Below are 25,926 nucleotides of genomic sequence, written 5' to 3' on the forward strand. Positions count from 1 at the left end.
TCATAACTAATTCAATTATATCTCAAAAATTCCAAATTCTTATCCTATCATATTAATCCTATCCTAAATATCATATCAAACATATCTTAAATTACATTATTTGCACCGATATAAATCATACAAAATATTATAAAATTCATTGTAATTTTTCAGAACATGACAATTCACGTGATGTACAAACTTCCTAAAACATAAATTTAAAAAGTGGTTAAAAAGTTTAAATTAATAATTAAAGAGAGATTGATTCATAAATTCATTCCTTGATCAAGCCCAATCATGGAGCATGAACACGTCTAAAAATCTCAAGAGATAATTAGTAACAAGAAATCAAAATTGCTTCGATGTACGCTTTCAAAATGAACAAGATGACAGAATTAGGGAAAGACTAATCACACTGACGTATAGATGGGGCTTGCTTCGCACTTCACCGGACAGTATGAAGCAATGTGCTGATCATCCGTTGATCAAATTAACAAATTAAATTTCGATAAATAACTTATTCTCATATGAATGCACAAACACAGCTTGATCCCCAGTATGAAGTATAGTTTCTCATCAAGGACGGTCAGATAGAAAAATAAGTACAAATGTAACCGTATAATTTTGCAAACCCAATCGGTCGCATGCCGCTATAAAAAAAAATATTACTGATCAGAATATTGGTAGAGTTCCAACTATTTCTTCACATTCCATGAAATCAAAGAGTACAGTTAAAGGCTTGATGAATGAATGATCAGTGAGGGCTTCATCACCAGGGAATGAAAGCCTTGGAGTAGACCGGAATCACAAAATTCATCTCCAGAGTGAACAAGCAGATCTTTGAAAGCTTCAACTTTTTCTATCAACCAACAGTTTTTCCCTCGACGCTCACATGAAGTCATCTTCAAGTTCTTGCAGGGATTTATTAGCAGATGCAATCTGCTTGTTGGATGTCATCTTCTCGGAGACCATCAGACTCTTGTAGCTCCTTACCTCTGCTTGTTTTTCCTTTTCAAGCTTCTGTAGTTCTTCCCTCTTCTTCTGCAAGACCATGGAAACGAGGCACTGAGGAAAATAGATTTCTCAAAATACAAGTAATGTAGCAATGCAGTCGATTGAGCAATTAAAATTCCAAGGAACTGAAACATTCTTTAGTCACTCATGCAGAATAAGATAATTTGTAGCACAAATTGAACCTCATGAATATAGAAGAAACCTAGCCAAACTTGATAGAGCTGCCTATTGTAGCACAATTTTCTAAATGTGTCGTCCAAATGTGCTTATTCATTAAACGTGAAAAAAGGAACTCACTTTATCCCTTAGCTGGGCCTTCCTTTCTGCTCTTTCTGCTGCATTGATAGCTTCTCTCTCAGCTTCAAACAAAGAAGTTAATTGTCACGCTCAAACAAAATACCAATATATGTACGGGAAAGAAATATTAAAGCTAGTTACAAGCGATTCTCTTCTACTGTGCACTTCAAATGAAATACAATGACAGTGTAGAAAAGAGAAAATTCAAATAACACTGTTTGGCAAAGTATAATCTCTGCCATGCTTGCAATATAAGCTAAAGTCTCTCAACTTATAATTAGATCATATTAATCAATATAATGTCTATTGCTTTCATATTTACCCAACAATTTCAACTGCAAATTGATACCTTTCAAGTCTGGCTTCCTCTCAACCTTGGTCTTGTTCAACCTGTTAATAATCTCATTTATGCGTTTTTCTACCCTGAATGTCTTAACCTGTCAAGAATAAACAAGGCCAGTTACAGAGACTTCAAAAGAAGGAAGCCAAAGCCAGACATATAAAGCCAAATTTCATTTCAAATAACAAACAAATGTAATCACATTACAATATAACTGTCTCCATAGTCCAGACTATCAAAAAGGGTAATCGTGCATAAGAAAGAAAAAAACTAAGTTGAACCGAATATATCAAAACAAAATCAAATTAAAATAAAAAAAGACAACTGCACATCAAGTAAAAAATATTGGAAGAATCTAATGTAGCATAGTACATAAATGGTGCTAAAAGGATATCCGAATTTGGAACATCAAGATTTTAGTTTAAGATGCTTCCTGAATCAAGTCAACGTTTTTAGAGCACATGGCATTTTTAAGGCATGAAGCTCCTATAAAGCTCAAGGCATTTGCCCAAGTGAAAAAAATAACCTATATGCAACTAAGCGAATGAAAAAAAAACAGAGCAATATTATAATTTGTCATAGATATCTAGAAATTAATATTCAATACTACAAGCAATCAAATATATCCACACAGATAAAGCAAGCATCATACTTCCACAAATCGCAAAGATTGTATGAACTGACTAAAGCTGGAACTATGAGGGACAGAGACTAGAGTCAAACTATAACAATAAAGAACAAATAATGAACTCTGTTATAGGATGTACAAACAATAACAAACGAAATTTAAAATGACGTGCTACAGAAACGAAAGATTAATTCATCTAATTAGTAGAATGTACAGTTGACAAGTATAGGGGTAAAGCGCACTGATTTTTCTCTTACCTAGATTTATCTTAGAATTTAGAGCCTATCAACCTGAGAAAATTTTACCAAACTGGTCAAGAAGTTCTCTTGACTACATGTGAAAGTGAAAATCTTCTCATGTGTGATGCATGGATGCTAAGAAGATCCCGCTTGAACCATGCGTCACATATGCCTCTGTGCTTAACCATTTTATTTGTTTCCCCCTTTTCTGTACTTTCTCCAGAGATTCGTAACATGAAAAAAGGGAAGAAAAGAATTAGTTGAATCAGGTGTCCCTCAGAGCCGAGTGCCTAGAATGAGATGTTTCATGCTTGCCTCAAGGGCATCTATTCTAATTATCGAAGGCGTTCACCAAGGATTAACTTGAGGTATCAGACTTTTTCTTTTCAATCAGGATTAGGAGTTAAGTCCATATTCGTTATCATCTTGTCGATTATTGAAAGTGTACTAAGTAAAAAATTCATCTTGTGGATGCATCGTAACAAAAGCCCTAATAGACTTTATGACAACAAACATTGCTAAGAAAACCTTAATTTTTACAATGTAATCTTATATGAGTCCTTGCTTAATAACATTTTATTTTTTCCTTTCTATGTTTAGTGGTTTTTCATCATCCCTACGAATCTCTAGAAATTACTATCATAAAGAATAAAAGGGCAATCATGGTTTGAAATCTCATATGATGTCAAGTAACACAAAACGTATTATTCCGATAAATAACTAAAACTAGATACTAATTGGTACAAACAATATCTCTTATGTCATTGTGTCAATCATGTCAATGAATATTGTCTCATGCCAACACTCAACATCCCATGGAATGCTACAACATGGTTAAGATGAATTGAAATAATGTTATTATTATTTTTAGTTTATGTCCATATATAATATCAAAATTGTACAATTTCAGATGTAACACAAACTCCAAACTCAAGTATATAGTTATCTAATCTCTTGTTTTTGTCATCTTTATCTCTTTCCTTCTTCCACCTCTAGTTTGTCACTAGCATTATACATCAAAATGTTGGCATAATATCGAATCAGTATTGTTCTAGTCAAAGACTAAAACTCCTACATGACTGCACAACTCAAGATTTTGAACCTTAAGGGCAATATAGAGAAAAAAAAACATTATTTCCCTTTTAGCTATTAGTTACATTAAGAGATGCCCGTGAAGAGTTGAGTGCCTAGAGTGAGGTGCTTCATGCTTTTGGAAGGTGCTCACTTAGGATAAGCTTGATGCCATCTAGCTTAGCCCTGCCTTACCAAGCTGCCTAGGCAAGTAGCCAAGAGGCCACTGATAGAGCCATCAATTTGAGTTGACCTCGTCAGATTGACCCGCCTCGTTAAACAATTTAAGCACGTTGGGTTGAAATTTTATCAAACCATCATATGGCGGGCCTAAACGGGTCTGCCTGCGCAGGTAGTTGGTCCAAGCGGGTCGGCCTGTGGAGGGCTCAATTTTTGGCCCGCAGCGCCGGTTGAAAAGAAATTTTTTTTCAAAACTTAAAACTAAAGTAAAAAACTCAATAGGCACGTGGACTGGCCCGCCAATCCGCAACCCAAACTTAAAAATTCCTATCTTTTATATATATTTTTTTTATAGGCTCGTGGGCTAGCCCGCCTAAACGGCAACCCACCTTGGGTTAGGTTAGGTTAGGAATTTCCTAGCTCGCCAGGCTAGCGGATCAATCCGCCCTGGTCCGTTAGATGATATATTTTTGGCAGGTCGACTCGTCTGACAGCCTGATATCATTGCATTAGATCATATCCTAGGCCTCTATATCACTATAGAAATCCAATAAATTTACATTAAATCTCATTTCATTTCATTTCAATAAACAAGAACTCGGTGAGGTCCTATGGTGAGACCAAAGATGAAGAGTGCATCACAAATTATTAGATCCAAATGATTACTAGAGCAATAAAGACATCAGCTAGCAAAATGTAAATTTTAAGTTGATCATTTCAGATGAAACTTTGTAAGTGAACTGAAATTCCATGCAAGCCAACATATAATATTGTGAAAGATACAGCCATCATGTGAGCAAAAATATGTAGCTTTACCATCTTAGGATTGTGAAAACCAACTTGGCCAACATCCATTGAAGGGGCTTTCTTCAAATTATACCATGGTGTATAAACAACATCAATGCTGTTCATCTTATTGCCTGCAGAGAAATACACAGGATTATAAAATAAATGTAACATATTTTCTAAAATCTTACAGAAAAGGAAAGACAATGTTCTTCTATTATATATTTACCTTGTATTGAATTAGCTTTGACAAGTTGGGTACAATCTTCCAACAAACCTTCACTTATATCATCAATAGTCTGGCCCTTGTTCAATCTCAAATAAACATGTGCAGAAGACATTTTGTCTACATGAAACCTGCACTCATAATGACACTCAGTGAGAAGTTGATATTCTTGCAGAAGCATTAATTTCCTGGGAAGATAGCCAAACTGAACCATCATATCCTAGCACCACAAGGAACCATAGAAGCCTACAATTCAACAAATTTGATAAGAGAGGTCCTTAGGAAAGACAGAAGAAAAGATGGGACAGTAACCAATCTAAAAGCAACTAACCTGACAAAGCAACAAAAAATAATTAGCGAAAAATTAGCTACTCATTAGTTAGCAAAAATATTGCAACCAAATTGAATAAGCTACTCTAAAGGAGGGGAAATGCAGCCTAATGGCATAATGGAAACAATAAAATTATCTTCTTCTAACTCTCTCTATCTCCCTTGGTCTCTCTCTTTCTACAGTTTGTGCATCTAGCCAGCCACCTCTTCTTCTTACAACTTAGCTACGCTGGCTTCCAAGGGGGAACCGAAGGTCACTGCTCCCACTTTTGAGCTCAAACTGAAGCTGAATTGCCTGTAAACTTGTTCCTAAGCTCGCGCCCACAAGAAGTTAGTATCAGAGATAGCCATGGGTGTCAATTTCCACTTAGTGTGCTGGAGTTTACGGAGGAAATAAAAGAAGAATGACCAAGGAGCCAATGGTCGAGAAGAATGTACAACGTTAGCCACCCAAGTCTTGACCTCTACATGAATGAGAGACAACAATAGCAGTGTATAAAGGCTCCAATGGACCATGAACACCGGAGGGCAATCAAGGAAACTGAGGAAGGGAACTTTTTCTCCTTGGAGTGACTCCAGTAGTGATTGTAACATCAAGCCTCAAGGTTAGACTCCACTAATATGATCGGAGAAGACTTATTCACATGGTTATTATGGTGTGGTCACTTCTTCATACACCAAAGTGTCTAGAAATAAATATGAAAAGATTAACATCGTCTCCTACCACTTAGAAGGAAATGCACTAGTATGATTCTTAAAAATTGAGCAAGGTGGAAAGAATTCAAGGAGCTCTGCTACAATCACTTCAAACCACCAGATCAAGATGGGACGTTACGAGAACAACCAAGCTCTGACATACATGCTCAGTCAATGAGAACCTGTGCTAGTTCGAGCACTTGCTTACTTATGTAGGACCCTTACTAACCAACTAAGAGATGGACCTTTTCACCTCTAGGTCATTGCCACACCTACAAATTAATGTTAAGGCACATCATCCAAAGTATCTCACGTCTCGCCTACTTCTATGAACAAAAAATATTGGAGATCTAAAGAATTGACAATACTGTAAAAAAAACTCAAGGGCAAAAAAAACCACTAGCTATCTGATGCTTGAACAATTTGAGATGGTCAAACAATGTGCAAGAGGTCCCTTCTTCAATTTTGACGAACCATTCTCACTGGAGGACAAGTGCAATTGCTTGTTCGTGTCAAATGAAGTAGATGCTCAAGAAGGCTCTCGAATATTCAACAATGTCCATAAGGGATTCCTTAATCTTGATTAATGCAAGAGTCCGCCATCATTTGCTCACATCTTGTCTCGATCCTCATTAACTCAAGAAGCACACATAATTTAATCAACAACAATTAGCTACCAAACTAAAACAGAATGAGATGAGAAGCCAAATTTTTCAACAATGATAACAAATGGAGAACGACTTCAAAGGATTAGGTTTTGCCTAGGGATCCACATACTACTAGGCAAAGAAGGCATACCAATTAATTTCCTTATTAGTCCCTTAACAATTTGGATTTATGCCTGGAAGGTCGACAATAGAAGTTATACATCTTCTCAGACAACTAATTGAAAAGTATCAGAAACAGAAGCAAGACTTACATATAGTATTTGTCGACCTAAAAAACACTTATGATAAAATCACAAGGAAAATGAAAATGTAATGACAAGAGTGAAGGCTTCAAGTGGATTAACTAAAGCGTTCTCCGTAAAGATAGGGTTACATTAAGGATCAACTCTAAATCCCAAATTTTTTACACTAAACATAGACAAACTCACTGGACATATCTAAGATATGGTACCACAGTGCATATTATTTGCAAATGATATTATTTTGGTAAATGAGACACGTGAAGGAGTAAATGTTAAACTCAAATCTTGACGAAAATGCTAGAAGTGAAAGGTTTTAAGCTTAGTAGAGTAAAGACAAAATATATAGAATTTAAGATTAGTAATATTAAATGTAATGAGATAATTGTTAAGATAAGAAATGATGAGCTATCTATAATTGAAAATTTTAAGTATTTAGGATCATTTCTACAAAAAGACGGAGAATTTTAAGTATTTAGGATCATTTCTACTAAAAGACGGAGAGATGACAAAGATATCTTATATAGAATACAAACGGGATGGTTAAAATAGAGGAAAACGTCAGATATTTTTTGTGATCGTAAAGTATCTTTAAGACTTAAGAAAAATTTTATAAAACGATGATTAGACTTGCTATGTTATATGGAGTTGAATATTGAACTATGACTCGGATAGACATGACTCGAGCACATAAGTAAAAGATGAAAGTTGCAAAAATGAGAATGTTAAGGTGGATGTGTGGGCATACAAAGATAGACAAGATAAGAAATGAAAATATTAAAGAGAAAGTCAAGGTTACACCTATTAAGGGAAAATTCAGAGAGACATTTAAAATGTACGAACATGTACGTAGACGACAAATAGATGTTCTAGTTAAGTAATATGAAACTATGACAAATATGCACATCAAATGAGGAAGAGGAAAATCAAAAAAGATTTAGTTAGAAACAATAAAACAAGATAAAATTTATTTAAATATAAATGATGATATAGTAGAGGACAGAGCTCAATGACGTAGAAAGATTCATACAACCGACCCCACCTGGTAGGATAAAGCTTAACTGTTGTTGGTTGTTGTTGTGTCCCCTAACAAGATTTGTTTTCATATCAGTAACTAGACGGTTGAACATGTTTGGTCCTAACCTTATGAACTTTGACACCAGGAGCCTAGAGTATTTCAAGTTTGGATTTGCCCAAAAGGCGCACCAAGTTTAAGAATTCCCAATAGACACTTGATTCCGATTTTATCCCTCTTCCAACCGCTTACTTCATTCACGGTTTTCCAATGCATCCGAGCCACATTTGAATTAAAAATTTGTTCGTTAGTTTCGATTCGTGTAACCTTCACATCTCTCTGTGCAACGAAAATAAATATCTTCTCTCTCTGCTCGGTCAAAATAATTCGTCTCTCTTGTCGCCTAAAACTGTAGAAGCTGAAACCCCATAGACTCTCAACTCGCGACAAGTGAGTTAGGGTTTTCATTGAAGCTCACCTACTAATAAACTTTCCCTCTCCCATTCGAGTTTAGGATTTAATTTTGCCTTATCGTCCTGTTTGTCGACGCCGACACTGCTCATATCTCTCCTCTCCTATTGTAAACTGTACTCCTATTTTACAATGGCGCTAAAAGGTCTTTCAACCTCTCGATCTCGATCATCTCCAAATGTATACATCTGTTTCTAATGTATTCCCCATCTATTGCATATGTTTAGGGTTTGTTTTTCACATTAATTTGCATTCTTTGATATTCTGCAAGGTTTAGGGTTCCATAGTTGCATGCAACTTGACTTGTTAGGGTATAGGAGATGTATGGATTTAAAAAACCAACTTAACTCCAGCACCACTCTAGTGCTAATGTTCAATAACTAGCACCACTATAGTGCTCGATTTCAAAGTACAATACCACCCTAAAAAGTAATTCTCGTGTAATCAAAACAAGGTGGTTCTTAATTTCAAAAACTAACAGTGGTGCTGCTGTTCTAAAACTAACACCATCGAATTTTAGAAAACAAAGAAATTAAACCAACATGGTATTGTTTCTGAAAAACCAGCATCAATGTTGCTAAAGACAGGGATATAGTGTTATATTAATGTCAAATTTTACAACGATTGTTTGTGCATCTACACATTTATTTTTTCATATTAATAATTTATATTTTTTAAAAATTATAGACATTAGTTGATGTTGGCTTGAAACTCCAATGGGCAAGTGTTTTAGGTCACTTTAATAATTTTTTTTTTTGCACTCCAACAAAGAAAGGAAAGAATCGTGAACTGTTCATTTACATAATCAACACATAGCGATCATTAAACAACCCCCTTTTGCTATTTTTTTAACACACAAGATATTCACCAAATTTGTGGTCTATTAGTAAATATATTTTAAAGTTGGGATTCAACATCTCAAACTTTTAGATTTTCAAATACATTTTCAAGTTTTAAAAGTTAGAGATACCTCATGTTTTTCAATTTAGTCAGCTCATAATGGAAAACTAATCATTTTAGATTCTCAGGTGCAAATTAACACAGAACCAATAGGATGCTGAATTTAAATCACCAATACCACAATAGAAAATTAAGCACTAGAGTGGTGCTAGAATTTTAAAAGTTCAGAACCAAAATGGTGATGGAATATAATGTTCAACATCACTATGTTAGGGTTTCGAACTACTATACATCTTCCAGATTTTGAAATTTCAACACCAAGTTGTAAAAAACACTACTAATAAGTTGTAGAAACTTAAACCTCTAAATATATAATATATTTTTTTCGTTTGCTATCCATTTAATATCTCATATAAAAAACTAACCACATTATAATCGGATGATTGTATTTAGTTTATAAAAACCTATCTACATAGAAATGGAGGGGGGAAACCCTAAAACAAACTTTTCTATTACAATCAATATAAATAAACAAATTAACTAGAAACACACATGAGAAAATCTTAAAGAGAATCGATAAAAAAATGTCGAGCAAGCTGCTATGTTGAAACCTTCTTTGGAAAACAGTCAATCCTCAAAGTTTGAGAGGCGTCGAAATTTAGATTACCTTTTAGGGTTTATTCGATTACTCTTCCCGTCAGTATTTTTACTTTGTTAAAATCCCGCCGGTGTTTTGTGATGGTATAGATTGCATGTAAAGCAAAAAGAGATAAGGAAAACACGAGGCTCAACGTTGCCATCCGAACCAACGAATGAATTTATAAGTAAAATGTGGCTCGAATGCATTGGGAAATTGCAAATGAAGTAAGCGGTTGGAAGAGGGGTAGAATTAGAATCAAGTGCGTCTTTTGGGAATTCTTAAACTTGGGTGTGCCTTTTAGGCAAAACCAAACTTGAAATGCACCCTTTGGGAATTTGTAGAAAGTTAAAAGGCACTCAACAACAATCAAAGCAAAAACCCCTTAGAATATCACCTTTTAGGGTTTGTTCGATTACTCTTCCCGTCAGTATTTTTACTCTGTTGAAATCCCACCGGTGTTTTATGATGGTATAAGTTGCGTGTAAACCAGAAAGAGATAAGGAAAACATGGGGCTCAACGTTGCCATTAAAACCAACAAACGAATTTTTAATTAAAATGTGGCTCAAATGCATTGGAAAACCGCAAATGAAGTAAGCGGTTGGAAGAGGTGTAAAATCGGAATCAAGTGCGTCTTTTGGGAATTCTTAAACTTGGGTGTGCCTTTTGGGCAAAACCAAACTTGAAATGCACCCTTTGGGAATTTGCTGAAAGTTAAAAGGCACTCAACGACGATCAAAGCAAAAACCCCTTAGAAGATAGACATGAACCAAAACACCAAATAAGCCCCCCAATAACCCATGGACCAGTCCTATCATTGTGACCATCTTAGAATCATCTAATTCAATTCTCCATTTTGATAATCCTCAAATTCTCTTAATTTATATGACTAGCAAGATTTGGTCCATACAAGAAAAGTTATGTACTGAAACAAATTACCATGTGTAGAATAGCAATTGGCATGACAAGAGGCTGGACAAAGAATGACTGCAGATACAAACTCGCAATCGACTATGAATATGCAATAACATCGGAATTTGACAAGAAGACAACAAATAGATATATACGGAACCATCGGCTACAAGATTAAGTAATCAACATTATGGAAAAAGGTAATTACCAAATGTCTTCGGGGAAACCATACTTGATGAGCTCCTCGTTCTCGTGCTTGTCCAACCCCATGAAGATGGTGTAGTCCCCAACATCCGGGCGGACCTTGAAGTAGAAAACCATCCTTGCCTCTAGCTTCCAATCCTCGTTACCTGCCAAAAAAGCAGGAAATCTGGTAACCTAACCTACCCTCTCGCCGCTCTTGAATTAAAATCAAAGAAAGGATTTGAACAACGGTGCAAAGAGTAGGGTTTCCGGGTTTCAGGGGGCAGAGATTTATCACTTCCGGGTCGCGTAGGCGAATCGAATTCTACCAAGGGCGGATCAGGCCAGCGGAATCAATCGGGAATAGGGAATAAGGTTTCGTGGAGGTTTGGGGATGAGAAGGAATTGGGAGGAATTTGTTCTTCCCTATCAATAAGATTCAACGCAACGCGGCGGCGACGCAAACGAATAAAAGATTGAAAAGAATCGGAAGGAATGGCGGTGATAGAGAATTATTAGGCCGAAAAAGGTGGGTTCTGTATTAATTTATAAAAGTATTTCGGAGGTAAATGCGGCAAGTGGCAGTACTAGTGTGAGCGTAGTTGCATAATTTAAAATTTACACTTATAATTGAATAACACTGAATAAAAATTTTGATAGAGAATAAATTATTAATGTATTAATTAAAAGTAAGGTTATGGCAGTTTTAAGTTGCATATTTATATAATTACAAATTTAATATCTTTTTACGTTTTCGGATATACAAAAAATGAATTTCTTGGTCCCCTTAAAATCTGTCAAAAACCCCCAAAGCGTCGAAACAGAACGCCGCCGCCGGCAATCAGAAAAAGTGTGGAGGCATGGCGAAGTTCGTCCGTCACATTTTTGGCAGAACCCTAACGACTCCCCCTTTCCTCCTTCCGTCTCCTCGAAGAAGATTCTTCTCCTCCATTGAAGCTGATCGCCTCAGAAGAGGAACGGAGAAGGCCGCCGAAGGCGGTGGCTCAGGAGGAGGTGCGAATGAGGCAGCGGAGAAGCTGTTGATTAAGCTACGCTACCAGATCCAGCAGAAGGAGGTCCGATTCCATTCCTCCGTCTCCCTCGCCCAAACCCTCATCCGGTGTCACAAGCCCCTCTTCCCCACCCCCTCCCACCTCTTACGATCCCTTATCGGCGCATCCCCTAGTCGTCACACACACCTCCCCCAATCCGCCTGCAGCCTTCTCGTCTTCGCGTACGCCTCGCTTAACCTGCCCGACGACGCCCTTCATCTCTTCTCTCTGGTTGAACGAGAAAGCCCGAACCTTTTCCCTTCTCTTCCGGCTTGCAATTTCCTGCTCGAGACCCTTGTCTCCCAGAAGAGGTACTCCGACGCCTTGTCCTTATTTGACCGGGTGGTCGCCTCCCCGGTCCGCCCAGACACCTGCACCTACAACAAGGCCATTCAATCAGCTGTCAAATCTAGAGATCTTTGCCGAGCGACTGAATTATTCCAGTGCATGGAGCACAAGGACGGGTTAGTGCCAGATTCTTTCACCTTTAATTGTCTTATTTCTTGTTTCTGGAAGGAAGGGCGCCCGGATGACGCTCAGAAGTGGTATGAAGAAATGAGGAAGAGGGGAATTGCACCTACCCTCGTCACTTTTAATACGATGATTGATGGGTACTGCAAAGTTGGGAACTTGGATGCTGGTTTTCGTATTCGGGATCAGATGTTGGCTTCCAAACTGAAGCCAAACCTCATTACATATAATACTCTGCTTTCTGGGCTTTGTCGCGCCTGCCGGATGGATGATGCAAATGCCTTGTTGGATGAGATGAGAAAAGCAAGTCTAACGCCTGATGGGTTCACATATAGTGTTCTCTTTGATGGTCACGCAAAATTTGGCGACCTCGACGCTTTCTTTGAGGAATTAGTTAGAGCTGGCGTCCCAATTGGAGGGCACACTTGCAGTATACTTCTGAATGGGCTTTGTAAGGATGGGAAAGTTGCCAAAGCTGAGGAGGTCTTGCAAAGGATGTTAGGGAAAGGATTAGCCCCCACCAATGTGATCTACAATACAATTGTTGATGGCTATTGTCGGATAGGTGATATAGACGGAGCCTTTGCAGCAGTGGGACGAATGGAGTCACTTGGATTGAAAGCCGAAAAGATTACGTACAATACACTTATAAATGGTCTGTGCAAATCGCAGAGGATGGAAGAGGCAGAGGGTCTTATCAAGGAGATGATAGAGAAGAGCGTTTCACCATGTGTAGCAACATATAACACTCTCATTGATGCTTATGGGCGAGCTGGTAATTTCGAGAGGTGCTTTGATATTTTCAATGTGATGCAGAACGACATGGGAATGAAACTAAATGCTGTGTCGTATGGGTCACTGATCAATGGATTTTGCAAGAACAACAAGCTTGTTGAAGCAGAGGCTCTTTTTCTAGATATGTTATCAAGAGATGTTCAACCTAGTGTGAAGATATACAATATTCTAATTGATGCATATTCTAAACAGGGTCAGTTGCAAAAGGCTTTCGAAAAGCTAGAGGAGATCAAGAGTAGCGGTTTATCGCCTACCATTGCTACCTATAATACTATCATAAATGGTCTATGTGGAAGTGGGAAGATAACAGAAGCTCAAGACCTTGCCCTTAGTTTGAAAGATAAAGGCCTTAGCCCTGATGCAATTACATATTATACTCTCATATCTGCCTATTGCAATACAGGTTCTACAGAGAAAGCCATTGAGCTTTACCGAGAGATGGAGAAATTAGGCCTCAGACCAACCTTATCTACTTATTACGCCTTGATTACTCATCTGAGTCTAGAAGGAAAGATGCAAGATGCTGAAACTTTATTTGAAGAAATGTTGCAGAAGAAATTGCTTCCTGACAAGGGTATTTGCAGTGCAATGATATCTGGTTATCGTAATTTTGGAAGTCAGGAGAAGTTACTCATCCTACAGAAAAGGATGGAAGAGATGGGAATTTCATCTGATTTGCACAAACTGAGTGGCATAGAGGTTGCAGGGGCTCAGATTTGAAAGCTTGTGGCAGCTTCCTTGTGTGCCCCATTTCTTAGAACTGGCTGCGCCAATTTTCGTGCACATTGTACACTACATTTTATACCTTTATTCTAGATTTTCATCTGTAGTTTTTGTTATAGCCCTATGTGTTCTATTCCTCCCCTGAATATGATCAAGATCTTCTGGATCACGCCAAGGTGCCGTGTCGTAGGTGCTGCTGGTCCATCCCCACGGACGACCCAGAAGAGAAGCTGACGGATGGCACCTCCTTCCCCGACTCGCATCTCCATTCCATCAAAACTAAGAAGCAGAGAAGGTCTGTTCAGCAGCGAGACGAGAGAGCCGCCGCACTTGTCTTCCCTCTCTTGAACACTGCTCTACTCTGTTCTTCCTCTTCCATTCCTGGAATACAATCTCCCAAAGTGATATAGCACCCATAATTCAGAGTTCTGACCTATTACTGCAGCTCCAGTTGTAGCAGTCGAAGATGCTGCTTCTGCTCAGTCAACCTTGTGCAGTGTTGTCTACTGATGAGTGTGGTCAAGAGAGCACAGTTGGGACAGCTTGGCCTCAACTGCCCCATTGATTGTGCAATCGCAGTCAAAATCACAGCGCATGTCCTTGTGATTCTTCAGTGTTTTCAGTTCAACCATGTTATTTTTCCGAGAATCAACTAAAAATTAATGTTGATGGAGATGCATATGAATTTTCATTAGGATTAATCAGCCTCTCTCTCTCGCCTTTGACATTGTTCCAAAGTCAAAGCTTGAAAAATTCAAGAAATAAGCGAACAAGCTTCCTCTTTCCGATCTCTGCAAAACCAACACGGTTTTCAGTGGATGTGCTTTGACTAATTGGAAGGATCCAATGCTCGCTCACCACCATCATCAAAATCATTGCTCTTGCTACCACATTGCCACTGGTTTTGTATAAATGTCAACTCCACTGAAAAAAGTCAGAGTCTCTGTTCCCCTCTCCCATCCCGACTTGCTCTCCGCCTCCTCTCCGACCTCCAACCTTGCTTCTTTTGTCAACGCCCATCGGCTGCACGCGTCGGTGTTGCTATATATATATATATATATATATTGCTGTGGTCGGGGCGCGGTGGATGTTCCTGGCGGAGGAGATGGACGACGACGACTGGGACCTGAGCGCGGTAGTGCGGAGCTGCCGGCCGTCCGGGGAGGCGACGGCGACGAGGAACCGCCTGTGGGCGTTTCCACGGCCCTTAGAGCATCTCTGGGTGATGGCGGACGAGAAAAGAGGAGCTTGTATAAGTATATCGGAAGCATACGAGAGCCGGAGTGGCGTCTTGGGGAAAGAAGGTGGCTCTTTGTCGCCTCTCTCCGCCGCTGTTCTGAGCTCTGGCGCCATGGTGGAGCCAAAGTCAAACCAACCACCACTCCGCGGAAAAGTGGGCCGGACAGCTTCCCAAACTTCCCGCTTCCTGCGAAGGTAAAGCGTCCCCAAATTTTGCTGATTTCTTCTCCGATTGTTTTCAAAAGAGAAGATTTTTTAGCATAAAAGTTGGATCTTTGATAATATTTCAGGAAGAACCAACAGAAGAAGGTGGTGCGCCACGTCACCGTCGACGGGCTCTCCTCCGACGTGTGGGCATGGCGGAAGTACGGGCAGAAGCCCATCAAAGGATCACCTTATCCCCGGTAACTAAGCAGCTCCTCTGACTTTCGCTGTTCTCGTCTTGCTTAGAAATCAACAAAAAGAGGCCAACTTTGACGTCGGAAACAGGGGATACTACAGATGCAGCAGCTCCAAAGACTGCACCGCCCGGAAGCAGGTGGAGAGGAGCCGGACGGACCCGGAGGCGTTCATCGTCACCTACACTGGCGAGCACAAACACCCCAAGCCCACCCACCGAAATTCCCTCGCCGGAAGCACCCGTCCCAAGCTTCCCACAACCCCTGCAGCCAACCATGAAGCAATAGCAAGTCCTTTGTCCACGATCGCCGCGCTTGAGCTCTTACCCACCCCGCGTCTCTCCGACTCCATCCTCCTCCGGCGAAATAAATGCGGCGACGAAGGGGTGGAGGAGGAGGAGGAGGAGGAGATAGAGATGGAGGACGAGGAGGAGGCGGGAGAACTACTGGTGGAGGACATGGAGATGATGGGCGAGGACGACTTGCTGTTTATGAGCTCGGAGGAGGGTACCGGCGGGTCTCCGACGGCGGATATGGTAGCGTTATTCGACGGCGACGGTGGCTTTGGCGACCCCCTATTTCCTCTACCATTGCAGTCATCGAAGGGCGAATCCAACAACACAACTACTACTGCCTGTGAGGCTGTCTCTGCTTCGTAGCAGAGTGAAAAGAAAGATTTGAGGGAAGGAAACAGTGACAAGAACATGCGATCATCAGATCTTCAGGTCGCCTGCTCTTCTTGTTTGGGGAAGTCTCGGATGTATCCCTGCATTGGATTTTCAGAAACTAAATTGTGCATTGATTTGTTTAACTTCTACCTATTATGTAAATTCAAACACTAAATTTCAATCTTTGAGCATAATTAAGTTGATTACATGGAATACACTTGTAGAAGATGATAAGGATTCAAACTCTCTTTTATTATGATCAACTATAATTTTTTAATTTATTTTATGTGAGATTGTTGGGATGACGAATTTCATTTTATTTTCAAATGAACACTAAATTTATTTTCAAATAAGCACTAAATTGTAGAAGATGATAAGGATTCAAACTCTCTTTTTTAATTTATTTTACAGAAGAACACTAAATTTCAAATTTTATTTTCAACAATAACACTAAATTTTATACTCTTGAATGTATAACGGTTGACTTTTCTTTCCTTTCTTCTCTTTCTAATTTTTTTTCATCTTATAATTTAATTTAAATGCTATTTAAATTTCAGCATCATTTGAATTATAATAAATATTCTTCTAAATTTATTTAATTTTAATTTAAAATAGTAATAAAAATTAAAAAATATAAAAAGAAGATTAATAATTTTTATTTTTAATATATATTTTATTTTTTAATATCTAATTATAAAAAATAAAAATAAAAATAAAATTAATAACTAGAGCTAATTTTATTAATAAAAATAATAAAATAAAAAATTATTTTGATATTTATTTTTTAAAATAGTACCATAGCTTAAATACAACATATGTTAGTTTTTGAAGATCAATATATATGGTGTTGGTTCTGATTACACACTGTGATGTTGATTTTTAAAAATCAGTATCATAATATTTTAAAATTTTAAAATTATTTTGAGCATTGGAAGGGGTCTTAAAACAGTGAAAGATGACTTATTTGGACTCCGATTCACCTAATAAACTCACAGGAGTTAAAATAGGTCTAATCAAAGTTCTCTAAGTTTATCAATGAGATTTGACCGAAACTCATTGATGAACTTAGACGTCTTGAATTTCTGAATTTTTATAATGAGATGGAAATATAGAATATGTAGAAGGTAAATATGATGTGAAATCATAGCCTTGAGTCTCCTATACAAAGTTATAGGTTCGTGCTAATTAGCACAAAATTTGAAATTTTTTAAATCTTTTGAGCAATGTTGGAAATCTTGATGATAACAAAAGATGTCTTTGGACTCCTAGACATTGTAGAAACCTATAGGAGTTGTAATGAGTATGATCATAATTCTCTAGGTCTATTAATGGATTTGATGGAAGCTCATTGATAGACCTAAGGTATTTAGATTTTTAAAATTTTACCATAAAATGAGAGAGGTTAGTATGTAGAAGTTATATATGGTATCTAATCTTGGTCCTAATACACATAGATAAAGTTATGGTGGTGTGCCTAGCACAAACTATGATACTGGTTTCTAAAGACTAGCACTACAGTGGTGCTGGTCTTTAAAAACCAACACTACAGTGTTGGTTCTGATCACACATTGTAATACTGATTTTTGAAGACCAACATCATGGTGTTCTAAAAGTTTTGAAACATTTTGAGCATTGTTAAGAGGGCTTTAAAATAATAAAAGAGAGCTTATTTGGACTTAGATTCACCTAATAAACACATAGGAGTTGAAATAAGTCTGATTAGAATTCTCTAGATCCAATAATGAATTTTGACCGAAACTCATTGATGGATCTAGATGACTTGAATTTCTAAAATTTTATAATGAGATGAAGGTGTGGAGTGTGTAGAGTAGATATGATGAGAAATTCTAACTCTGAGTCTCTTGTTTAAAGTTATATGTTCATGTTAATTGGCACAAAGTTTGAAACTTTTTAAACTTTTTGAAAAATGTTAGGAATCCTTTACAATGATAACAGAGGGCACCTTGTACTCTTAGGCGCTATAGAAAGCTATAAAAGTTGTAATGAATTCGATTAGAACTTTTTAGGTCCATCTACGCAAAAAAGAAGATGATGAATTTTACAGTATGATAGATTTTAATCATGTTTTTCATGATGATGACATCTTAAATGAATGATAAGAGATAATGAACCATCAATCAGGGGCGGCTCAAGCTCACGGGGGGCCCTAGGCGAATTTCTTTTAATTTTGGTTGAGAGCTCTCCTTAATCTTTGTCTGGCTCCAGAACCTAAAGAGATAGATAAAAAAAGTAAGATTTCTAAATTTTACAGGAGCAAAACTATCCTTGTTGATGCAATATCTTGACGAATACATTATTAGCAAACAGTTTGGATGTGTTAATCTTTTTGTTTCAAGGAAAAATGACAAGGAAATTTGAGAAGCAGAAATCCAATGAATCGATAGAAAGAATAAAAAACGGTGCAATGCCAAACAGATGCAATTAAATACTGAACTTAATGGTGTTCAATAAATCCTTGAAATAAGCAAGGTGTTCTAAACCACAAAACTAATTTTGTTGTTGCGGCGGATGATCCGACGGCTGAAATTAATGGAGCATCGGAGAGCCGACTGAAAGAAGCCTCCAACCTACACAAGCAGGAAGATCCAAAAGCCGTAATTGTGTAAGGAATAGGAAAACTATTGGGAAGCAAGCTGCCGATAACATGGTTCTTGCTTCCTCCTGTTGGAAGGCTTTGGAAGACAGGATCCAAAAAGAGAAGACCTTAATGCGATTCCACAAGGCACAAGCCATAAGAACAGATCAACTTTACGCTTTTGCATCTAAAGTAACATCCGTAGAATCAAAAAGCACAAACAAAACAAAACAAAACAAAACAGAAAAGGATCTTTAACAATTCGATCAACAAAACAGAACTCCAACCTACAAAAGCAGGAAGACGGTTTCGCCTGGCAAGCTGGCGGTGGCGCCTGCTTGAGCTCGGCTCGCTGTCGCTGCTCGCGTCGAACGGTCGAAGAAGAACGCGAAGAAGAAGCTCGGCTCGTGTCGAACAGTCGAAGAAGAGGGGCGAGGAACGGAGGAAGACGGTTTCGCCTGGCGGGCCGGCGGTGGCGCCTGCTTGAGCTCGGCTCGCTGTCGCTGCTCGCGTCGAACAGTCGAAGAAGAACGCGAAGAAGAAGCTCGGCTCGTTGTCTCTGCTCGTGTGGATTCGTCGAGCGGTCGAAGAGGGGAGATGAAGAGCCGAAGAGGGGGCGTTTTGAAGAGGCGACATCGGGATGAAGAGGCGACATCGGGACGCGGCGACATCGGGATGAAGAGGCGACATCGGGACGCGGCGAGAAAGAATGCGAAGGGACGGCTTTCCGGATCCGGATTTTAATAATCTACCCTCCATTAACCCTAAATACCTTAAATTTTTTTGGGCCCCAATCAAAATTGGGCCCTAGGCATAGGCCTTACCCGCCTATGCCTAAAGCCGGCCCTGCCATCAATTTAAGAAGATGATGATTTGACATGGTTAGATCAAACACTTCGAGCATCAGATGGTGAAAAACACAACACACCTATAAGCATTCAAAGTCATTTAAGAAAAAATAATAATGTAGAAAAGTCAACAATTAATTAAAGTATATGAAACACTTTTATATCATGATATGATATAAAGTAAAATATACTATATATATGAAACACTTTTATATCAAATTATATATTCTTTATTAAGTTAGTTAAAATTATTTAAATTTAATTAAAATTAATTTAACTTGATTAAAATTATTTTAAAAATATTGTAGCAACTATGTCAAATTTTTAAAATAATTTTGGTTATAAAAAATTGATTAAATTTAAAGAATTTTAAATAAATTAATAAAAAATATTTTAATATAATAATATATTTTATATTCCGTTCCTAATCTTTTTCAAGCCCTTCCTAATATATTTATTCTACTACCAACCCTTGCCTTTATTACTTTCCTTCCACGGGCACAGCGCATTGCCCCCAATCCATCGACACCCCGTTCCCTTTCTTTGAAACCCTAATCGCGCAGCCATGCTTCTCTCCCCTGGCCATTCCCCCCGCCAGATCTCGACTCCCCCCTCCGCCTCCACCCTACCCACCGACGGAGCTACGCCCTCCTCCACCTCCACCGCCGCCAACCCTCGGAAGCGTGGCGCTGCTGTCCTCGACGAGGAATCTTACGTCTCTGCCATAGAGCGCATCATCGAGCGCGACTTCTTCCCCGACATCCCGAAGCTCCGCGACCGCCTCGACTGGCTCGAGGCTGTCCGATCTGGCGACCCCGTCCTCATCCGCGACGCCCAGCTCAAGATCCTCGAGCGCCGCGCTGCCGCTGCTGGGGAATCAGGCGCTGCCACCGCCTCCGCTCGCCGTTCCAGGACCCGCACCCCTGGGTCATCATTCTTTCCCTCCTTCTCCGCCACCCCCATCGGTTCGACGCCTTCGGCCCGTCATGCCTCCAGCGGCGCTGCCGCACAGACCGCGCCCGATGATCCATTGGCTGACATCGACACCTCTGTCTCGCTGGACGACTTCCTCCGCCGGTACACCAGCGAGGATAACGAGAGCTTTTCTAAGATCTTGGAGAAAGTCAATCGAAAGAGGAGGGAGAAGTACGCCCACCTGCTGGAAGGCGAGAAGGAACCAGCTTTACTAACCCTAGAAGAGGAGAAGAGAGACCGGATAACAGATGGGTACGGCACCTCCGGGCAACCTGTAAGCACGTTGGAGGATTGGAAATACACGGCCAAGAATCTCCTCATGTATAATCCTGCAGAAAAGGAGGAAGCGCCACTGACGGAGGAGGAGCGGGCCGAGCGCCTGAAGGGCCTCACCAAGCAGATCGACCGCTCCAACACCCGGTTTCATGGGAAATCAGCACCCGAAGCCAACCCGACAAAGGATGAGGAAGCGGCTGCCATCCTTTATACCCCTGTTGCTGGTACCACTCCTGGTGCGGCGTGGCCGTTTGCTAATCGAGAGGCTGAGAAATCAAAAAGCTATGACTTGGAAGATCTGAGAAAGACACCGAACCCCATGTATGTGGATTCCTCCAAGAAAGCTGAGAATGGATACAGCTTCGTTAGGACGCCTTCCCCTGCCCCAGGTGTTGATGAATCCCCCTTCATGACGTGGGGAGAGATAGAGGGAACCCCTATGAGATTGGACCTGGAGGAGTCACCTGTTGATATAGGAGGAAGTAGTGATGGGCCTCATTTTCGAATCCCACTGCCTTCATCTCGAGACATGAAAGCTCATTCCTTGGCGAGGGAAGCTGCGCGAAAGGTGAGGGAAAGGTCCAAGATGTTTAAGAAGCCGCCACTGCCATCGCCTGCCAGAGGAGGTAGTGCCAGCCCAAGTGTGCGAACTCTTTCTCCAGCTGCTCAGAAGTTTGTGAGAAGAGCCATTGCCAAATCTTCAAGCTCTGTGGATGAGACTCTTCGAGCAAGCTATCGTGGGTCTAGCCCATTTTCTAGCACTCCTAAAGAGAAGTCAAGGTTTTCTAGAGATGGAAGCTTAGCATCAAGTTCTCCTCCATCAAGGCCAGGGTATGCTTCTCCTTGGTGATCTAGACTTCCTTTCGCCCTAGGTCTACATAAGAAATGCTTGTTTATCTTTTCTCTTATGCCTACTGATGCATGATAGGCACATGACACGAGTTTTCACTTGTTCTATCATCATAGCTAGACTGCACTGATAGTGTGACTAGTAATTTGTGATTACTGAATTTTTGTATATGAAGTTTCTATGCTGTATACTTGCTTGCAAAAAAAAAAAAACGAAAGACGCTTTTGAAATTAAACCATTTACTAGTGCAATTACCTATTTGTATGCTTGTTGTCTTCAATTAACTTTTTGTCATCTTAAATTCTCTTGATTCTGAAGTTTATCAAAAATATTTTGGCAATCATATTTCTATCTGATTTGTAATCTTTTATGTGCTGTTTTGTTTTTAAATTTTGTTGATGGTAGAATGTTCTCTTGTGAGCCACCATCAAGCCTCTTTTTACTTTTTTTTCTTTTGATCATGACATGTAAACCAATCCATAGATGGGTTGCTGAAGTTAAAGAGTTTAAACTTGTGATTCTCATATAGATGTGAATTGAAAACCCAGAAGCATAACTAGTTCAGTGTGGTACACTAGATTAATAATTACATTGAATCAGTGGCTTCCCTCCCTCATTGTCACTCATGGAGAACAAGCTTTCACCCTTTAGATAAATTTTTTTTACATCATTCATGTGCTTTCACTGTTTAGTGTGGGCATGAGAGATGTTGGATTCGGAAATACTTAGTACTAACATGAAATTAGCGTCCACTCCAATTCATGTAGGTTGTAGTTGCCCACTGTAAGGAGGATTTAATTGGAGAATTCCTCTACACAATTTGTAGGAGCTTCATATCCCTATCATGAACTGCTTATAAAGACTACTGTTGATTGTCTAGATATTATAGTTATACATGGATTTGGAATCCTATGTTCTTATGGTAGGTATTAAACTTACTAGTGATTGCATCCATCAATTTTTGGTCAATTAGAGCATAAAAGATATATCAACAAATAATTTAAGTGTTGATGTTCTCTTGATTAAATATCTTCTATTTTGAGAGTTGGAACAGAATTTATTCTAAATTCTACAAAAGAATTTCTCTGTGATCATGTTTTCTAGTTAGGACGAGGATTGAGCTTCTCAATTTACAATTTAGATATCACCTTAGATTGGATGGAAGTAATATAAAAAGTCAAGTTCTTGTCCTTTCTTCCTGGAAAGCTAAGATTTTGGTAAGTTGGTCGATACTATACTACAATTCCTTGCTTTCTCTTGTTTTTGCATTTGAAAATAAATAGAGGTCTTAAATAAGGTTGGTGGCTCCTGCAATTACTTGGAGCACAACAGTAGGAGTCCTTATAAATATTTTAAAAAAAATAAATATGTGTTCTAAGAAAAACCTTTTCTAAAAGAAGCTATTTTAAAAAAAGTTATTTTGTAATTTTTTATTAATTAAAAGAAATTCTTTTGTTAATTATAATTGTTTTAGTTTGCTAAATATTAGAACATCGAGAAATATTAATTCGCCTTTTACCGGCATTGATAAACTTTCCTGTTCGCTCGGAACGCCTTATCATTAGGGGGTGCAAATCCATCGAGGGGGGCAAATGAATCAAGTTTGTTCTTGAGTTTTTTTAGTCGTGAAAATTATTTAAAATTATCAAATTTAAGTTGAATTTAAATCGAATTTTAATTATTTTTTATAGTTTTAATTTAAATATGTTTAAATTAAGGTGAGAATAATTTAAATTGAATTTGAATTTAAATTATTTTAAATTATAATTTGATTTTGTTTGAATTAAGGTTCAAATAATTTGAACTGAATTTGAATTTAAATTTTATTTCCAATTGAATTCAAGTTAAAATTATTTATATTTTTAAGTTTTAAATATCATATATATTTTTTAAACTTAAATTTAAATATTAATATTTTTATATTATTCGATTCAATTCGTTTGCATCCCTATTCATCCGTAGCATCTCCATAACTTAATAATTCCATCCATGATTAATAACGCATCTCCATAACTTAATAATTCCATCCATAATTAATAACGTTTTGATTATGTGTTAAAGATATCTAAAATGCCCTCCCCTTGGGTTCGGTGTAGTAGTAAGATATCCAGCGGTCTCTCCGACAATCTCCGACAATCATGGTTTGATTCTCATATAGGACAATTTACGCCCATAATATTTGAAAATCTGGACAAAGCCGGTTGTTGGCTGAGAAACTACTATGCTTTTGGATTTATCCGGTAGATGAACCAAGGAGGAAGGTTGTCTACCTCTGATAGACCCGACCGCAGGGCGGGTCCAACTCGAGCTCATAACTGGTTAACCGATCGGGTACTTATTGAACCAGTTGCCAGGTCAGAATCGTAATTGGCTCAGTAGGGGTGTTGAGTCGGCTACGATTCAAACCCAATAAAAATCGTTGAATTGATAGTTTTGACCGTTTGAACAAGCGGTTATAACAGATGGGGGAGTTTGTATTTTTTCGACGGTTAAAATCATTTAACCATTTTTGATCAATGACTACAATTTAATATCCGTTACTCTATAAACTCTATAAATAGATAGTTCATTTCATTGTTTTATTACATATCTTCTCTACTCTCATTCTCAATTCCGCAATCTCTATATGCTTTTGACTTCAATTCTACACGCTTTCGACTTCCACTTCTGACTACAATGGAAGAAGGCTGAGGAGCTTTATCATCTTAATCTCGGAGGGACAAGAAAATAATAAATCTGAATGAGGAGCTCAACATTCAATCCAATGATGATGAAATCGAGCAACTTTCGATACCCAAAATATAAAAAAGTACTAATGCAATTATTTCTAAGGTTCGGAAAGTTCTTCATTTTTTATTTTTACTAAATATTTTAAGAAGATCACTCTCTCATTGAAAGAATTGCATATAAAATGTAAGCACTATAACGCTTCCTATAAATTTCAAGTCGGTGATGACTATGGGTCGTTGAAATGGCATATAAATGAAGCATCTGACAGAATATGGAATTAACCGTTCTCAAGATTAATTATCTAAATTTTTCATTAATGGAAGTATTGATTCTAGTTTATTTTTATATTTTGATAATAAATTAAGAGAATCTTTAGTTAGATTATTTCTGTAAAACATATTTCATTTAGGTTTAATCTAAATGCACTTTTAAAAGAGTTTTGTAAAGAATTTCTTAATTTAGGTAAACGTGTTTCTAGAATTATATTTACAAAAATAATTAAAAGGTTTGTAAAATAAGGAGAAAAAATAATTAAAGAATTTAGTAAATCAAATAATAATTTTTTTAATATTTTGATATTTAGAGTAATCATTGGCAAACACATTTGAATATGAGTGTGACTTATCATTGGATCAATAACTCTTGCATATCTTTAAAAAGATTATTAGTTTATACAGTTTTTGATGAATCACATATTATTCACAATATCTTATAGTTATTATTTTTAATTTTAAAAGAATATAGATTAATTCATAAAATATTTTTAATATCATTTGACAATGTTAGTTCTATACTGTTAGTATTGATGAAGTAAATTTATGTCAACTTATTATTGATGATTTAATTTTTTATATTTATTGCGTATGTTATGTTTTAAATTTATGTATTTAAGATGGATTAAGAATGTTAGAAAATCATATTAAACCAATTAAAATTGTTATTTTTTATTTATGATTACATCCATCTATAATGAAACAATGAGGTAGATTTTGTAAAACTAATGGAATGAGATTTAAAAAATTTTCACGTGATATATAATACGTTGGAATTTAACATATCAATTGTTACAAGATTCATTTCAATATAAAAAACTATTATATTTATTTTTATATAAACTATTAATAATACTAATATATATTTATTTTCACACTAATAAAATATTTATAATAATATTTATAAAATTTTAAAAATATTTAATGATGCAATCGAATAACTATTTAATTTTTATTATCCTACTTCTCATTTAGTTGTAATGGATTTATATATATAATATTAGTTTTAAATGAAAATAATAACAATAAAATTTTATTTCTTGTGTATTAGCAATACAATCGAAATGAATTTTTTTTTTATATTCCTGAAATTTATTTAGTTGCATTTGCTTCATATCCTAGATATAAATTAAAAGTTTTATCAAAAATATTAGTTTTGTATTACGATACTTCAATTCCATTTCCTAATAATATTATATATAATATTAGAAATTATTTATA

At 37.5% G+C, this 25,926-nt stretch overlaps 4 protein-coding genes across 5 annotated transcripts; 3 read left to right on the plus strand and 1 right to left on the minus strand.

The window, feature by feature from the left end:
* Positions 1-534: 534 nt before the first annotated feature.
* Positions 535-11,304, minus strand: LOC141829428 (uncharacterized). 2 transcript variants are annotated; one of them, XM_074716891.1, is made up of 7 exons: positions 11,063-11,304; positions 10,838-10,979; positions 4,764-4,891; positions 4,565-4,668; positions 1,640-1,727; positions 1,291-1,352; positions 535-1,020 (listed from the first exon to the last, which is right to left on the minus strand). In XM_074716891.1, the coding sequence occupies exons 2-7, from the start codon at positions 10,948-10,950 to the stop codon at positions 868-870; spliced, it is 648 nt and encodes a 215-aa protein (XP_074572992.1). In that variant the 5' UTR covers positions 10,951-10,979; positions 11,063-11,304; the 3' UTR covers positions 535-867. The 2 variants fall into 2 exon arrangements, with proteins under 2 accessions (XP_074572992.1, XP_074572991.1); XM_074716890.1 differs by having other exon boundaries at positions 10,838-11,304.
* Positions 11,305-11,662: 358 nt separating this feature from the next.
* On the plus strand, positions 11,663-13,922 carry LOC141829711 (uncharacterized). The gene has a single exon (XM_074717240.1). The coding sequence runs from the start codon at positions 11,673-11,675 to the stop codon at positions 13,848-13,850; it is 2,178 nt and encodes a 725-aa protein (XP_074573341.1). The 5' UTR covers positions 11,663-11,672; the 3' UTR covers positions 13,851-13,922.
* Positions 13,923-14,958: 1,036 nt separating this feature from the next.
* On the plus strand, positions 14,959-16,166 carry LOC141830126 (WRKY transcription factor 22-like). The gene is made up of 3 exons (XM_074717612.1): positions 14,959-15,287; positions 15,383-15,496; positions 15,582-16,166. The coding sequence occupies exons 1-3, from the start codon at positions 14,959-14,961 to the stop codon at positions 16,147-16,149; spliced, it is 1,011 nt and encodes a 336-aa protein (XP_074573713.1). The 3' UTR covers positions 16,150-16,166.
* A 3,940-nt stretch (positions 16,167-20,106) lies between these two features.
* Positions 20,107-21,933, plus strand: LOC141829391 (uncharacterized). The gene has a single exon (XM_074716850.1). The coding sequence runs from the start codon at positions 20,168-20,170 to the stop codon at positions 21,701-21,703; it is 1,536 nt and encodes a 511-aa protein (XP_074572951.1). The 5' UTR covers positions 20,107-20,167; the 3' UTR covers positions 21,704-21,933.
* The last annotated feature ends 3,993 nt before the right edge of the window (positions 21,934-25,926 follow it).

The sequence above is a fragment of the Curcuma longa genome, chromosome 5 (genome assembly GCF_044706935.1).
Source record: "Curcuma longa cultivar G26 ecotype Majalengka, Jawa Barat chromosome 5, ITB_CL_G26_1.1, whole genome shotgun sequence".
NCBI classification, from domain to species: Eukaryota; Viridiplantae; Streptophyta; class Magnoliopsida; order Zingiberales; family Zingiberaceae; genus Curcuma; species Curcuma longa.

Coding starts and splice junctions, on each gene's coding strand:
- LOC141829391 (XM_074716850.1), top strand. CDS start 20,168: ATGCTTCTCTCCCCTGGCCATTCCCCCCGCCAGATCTCGACTCCCCCC.
- LOC141830126 (XM_074717612.1), top strand. CDS start 14,959: ATGGACGACGACGACTGGGACCTGAGCGCGGTAGTGCGGAGCTGCCGG. Junction 15,288..15,382: donor ACTTCCCGCTTCCTGCGAAG/GTAAAGCGTCCC, acceptor ATAATATTTCAG/GAAGAACCAACAGAAGAAGG. Junction 15,497..15,581: donor AAAGGATCACCTTATCCCCG/GTAACTAAGCAG, acceptor CGTCGGAAACAG/GGGATACTACAGATGCAGCA.
- LOC141829711 (XM_074717240.1), top strand. CDS start 11,673: ATGGCGAAGTTCGTCCGTCACATTTTTGGCAGAACCCTAACGACTCCC.
- LOC141829428 (XM_074716891.1), bottom strand. CDS start 10,950: ATGGTTTTCTACTTCAAGGTCCGCCCGGATGTTGGGGACTACACCATC. Junction 4,892..10,837: donor GGTTTCCCCGAAGACATTTG/GTAATTACCTTT, acceptor TTATGAGTGCAG/GTTTCATGTAGACAAAATGT. Junction 1,021..1,290: donor AGGCCCAGCTAAGGGATAAA/GTGAGTTCCTTT, acceptor ATGGTCTTGCAG/AAGAAGAGGGAAGAACTACA.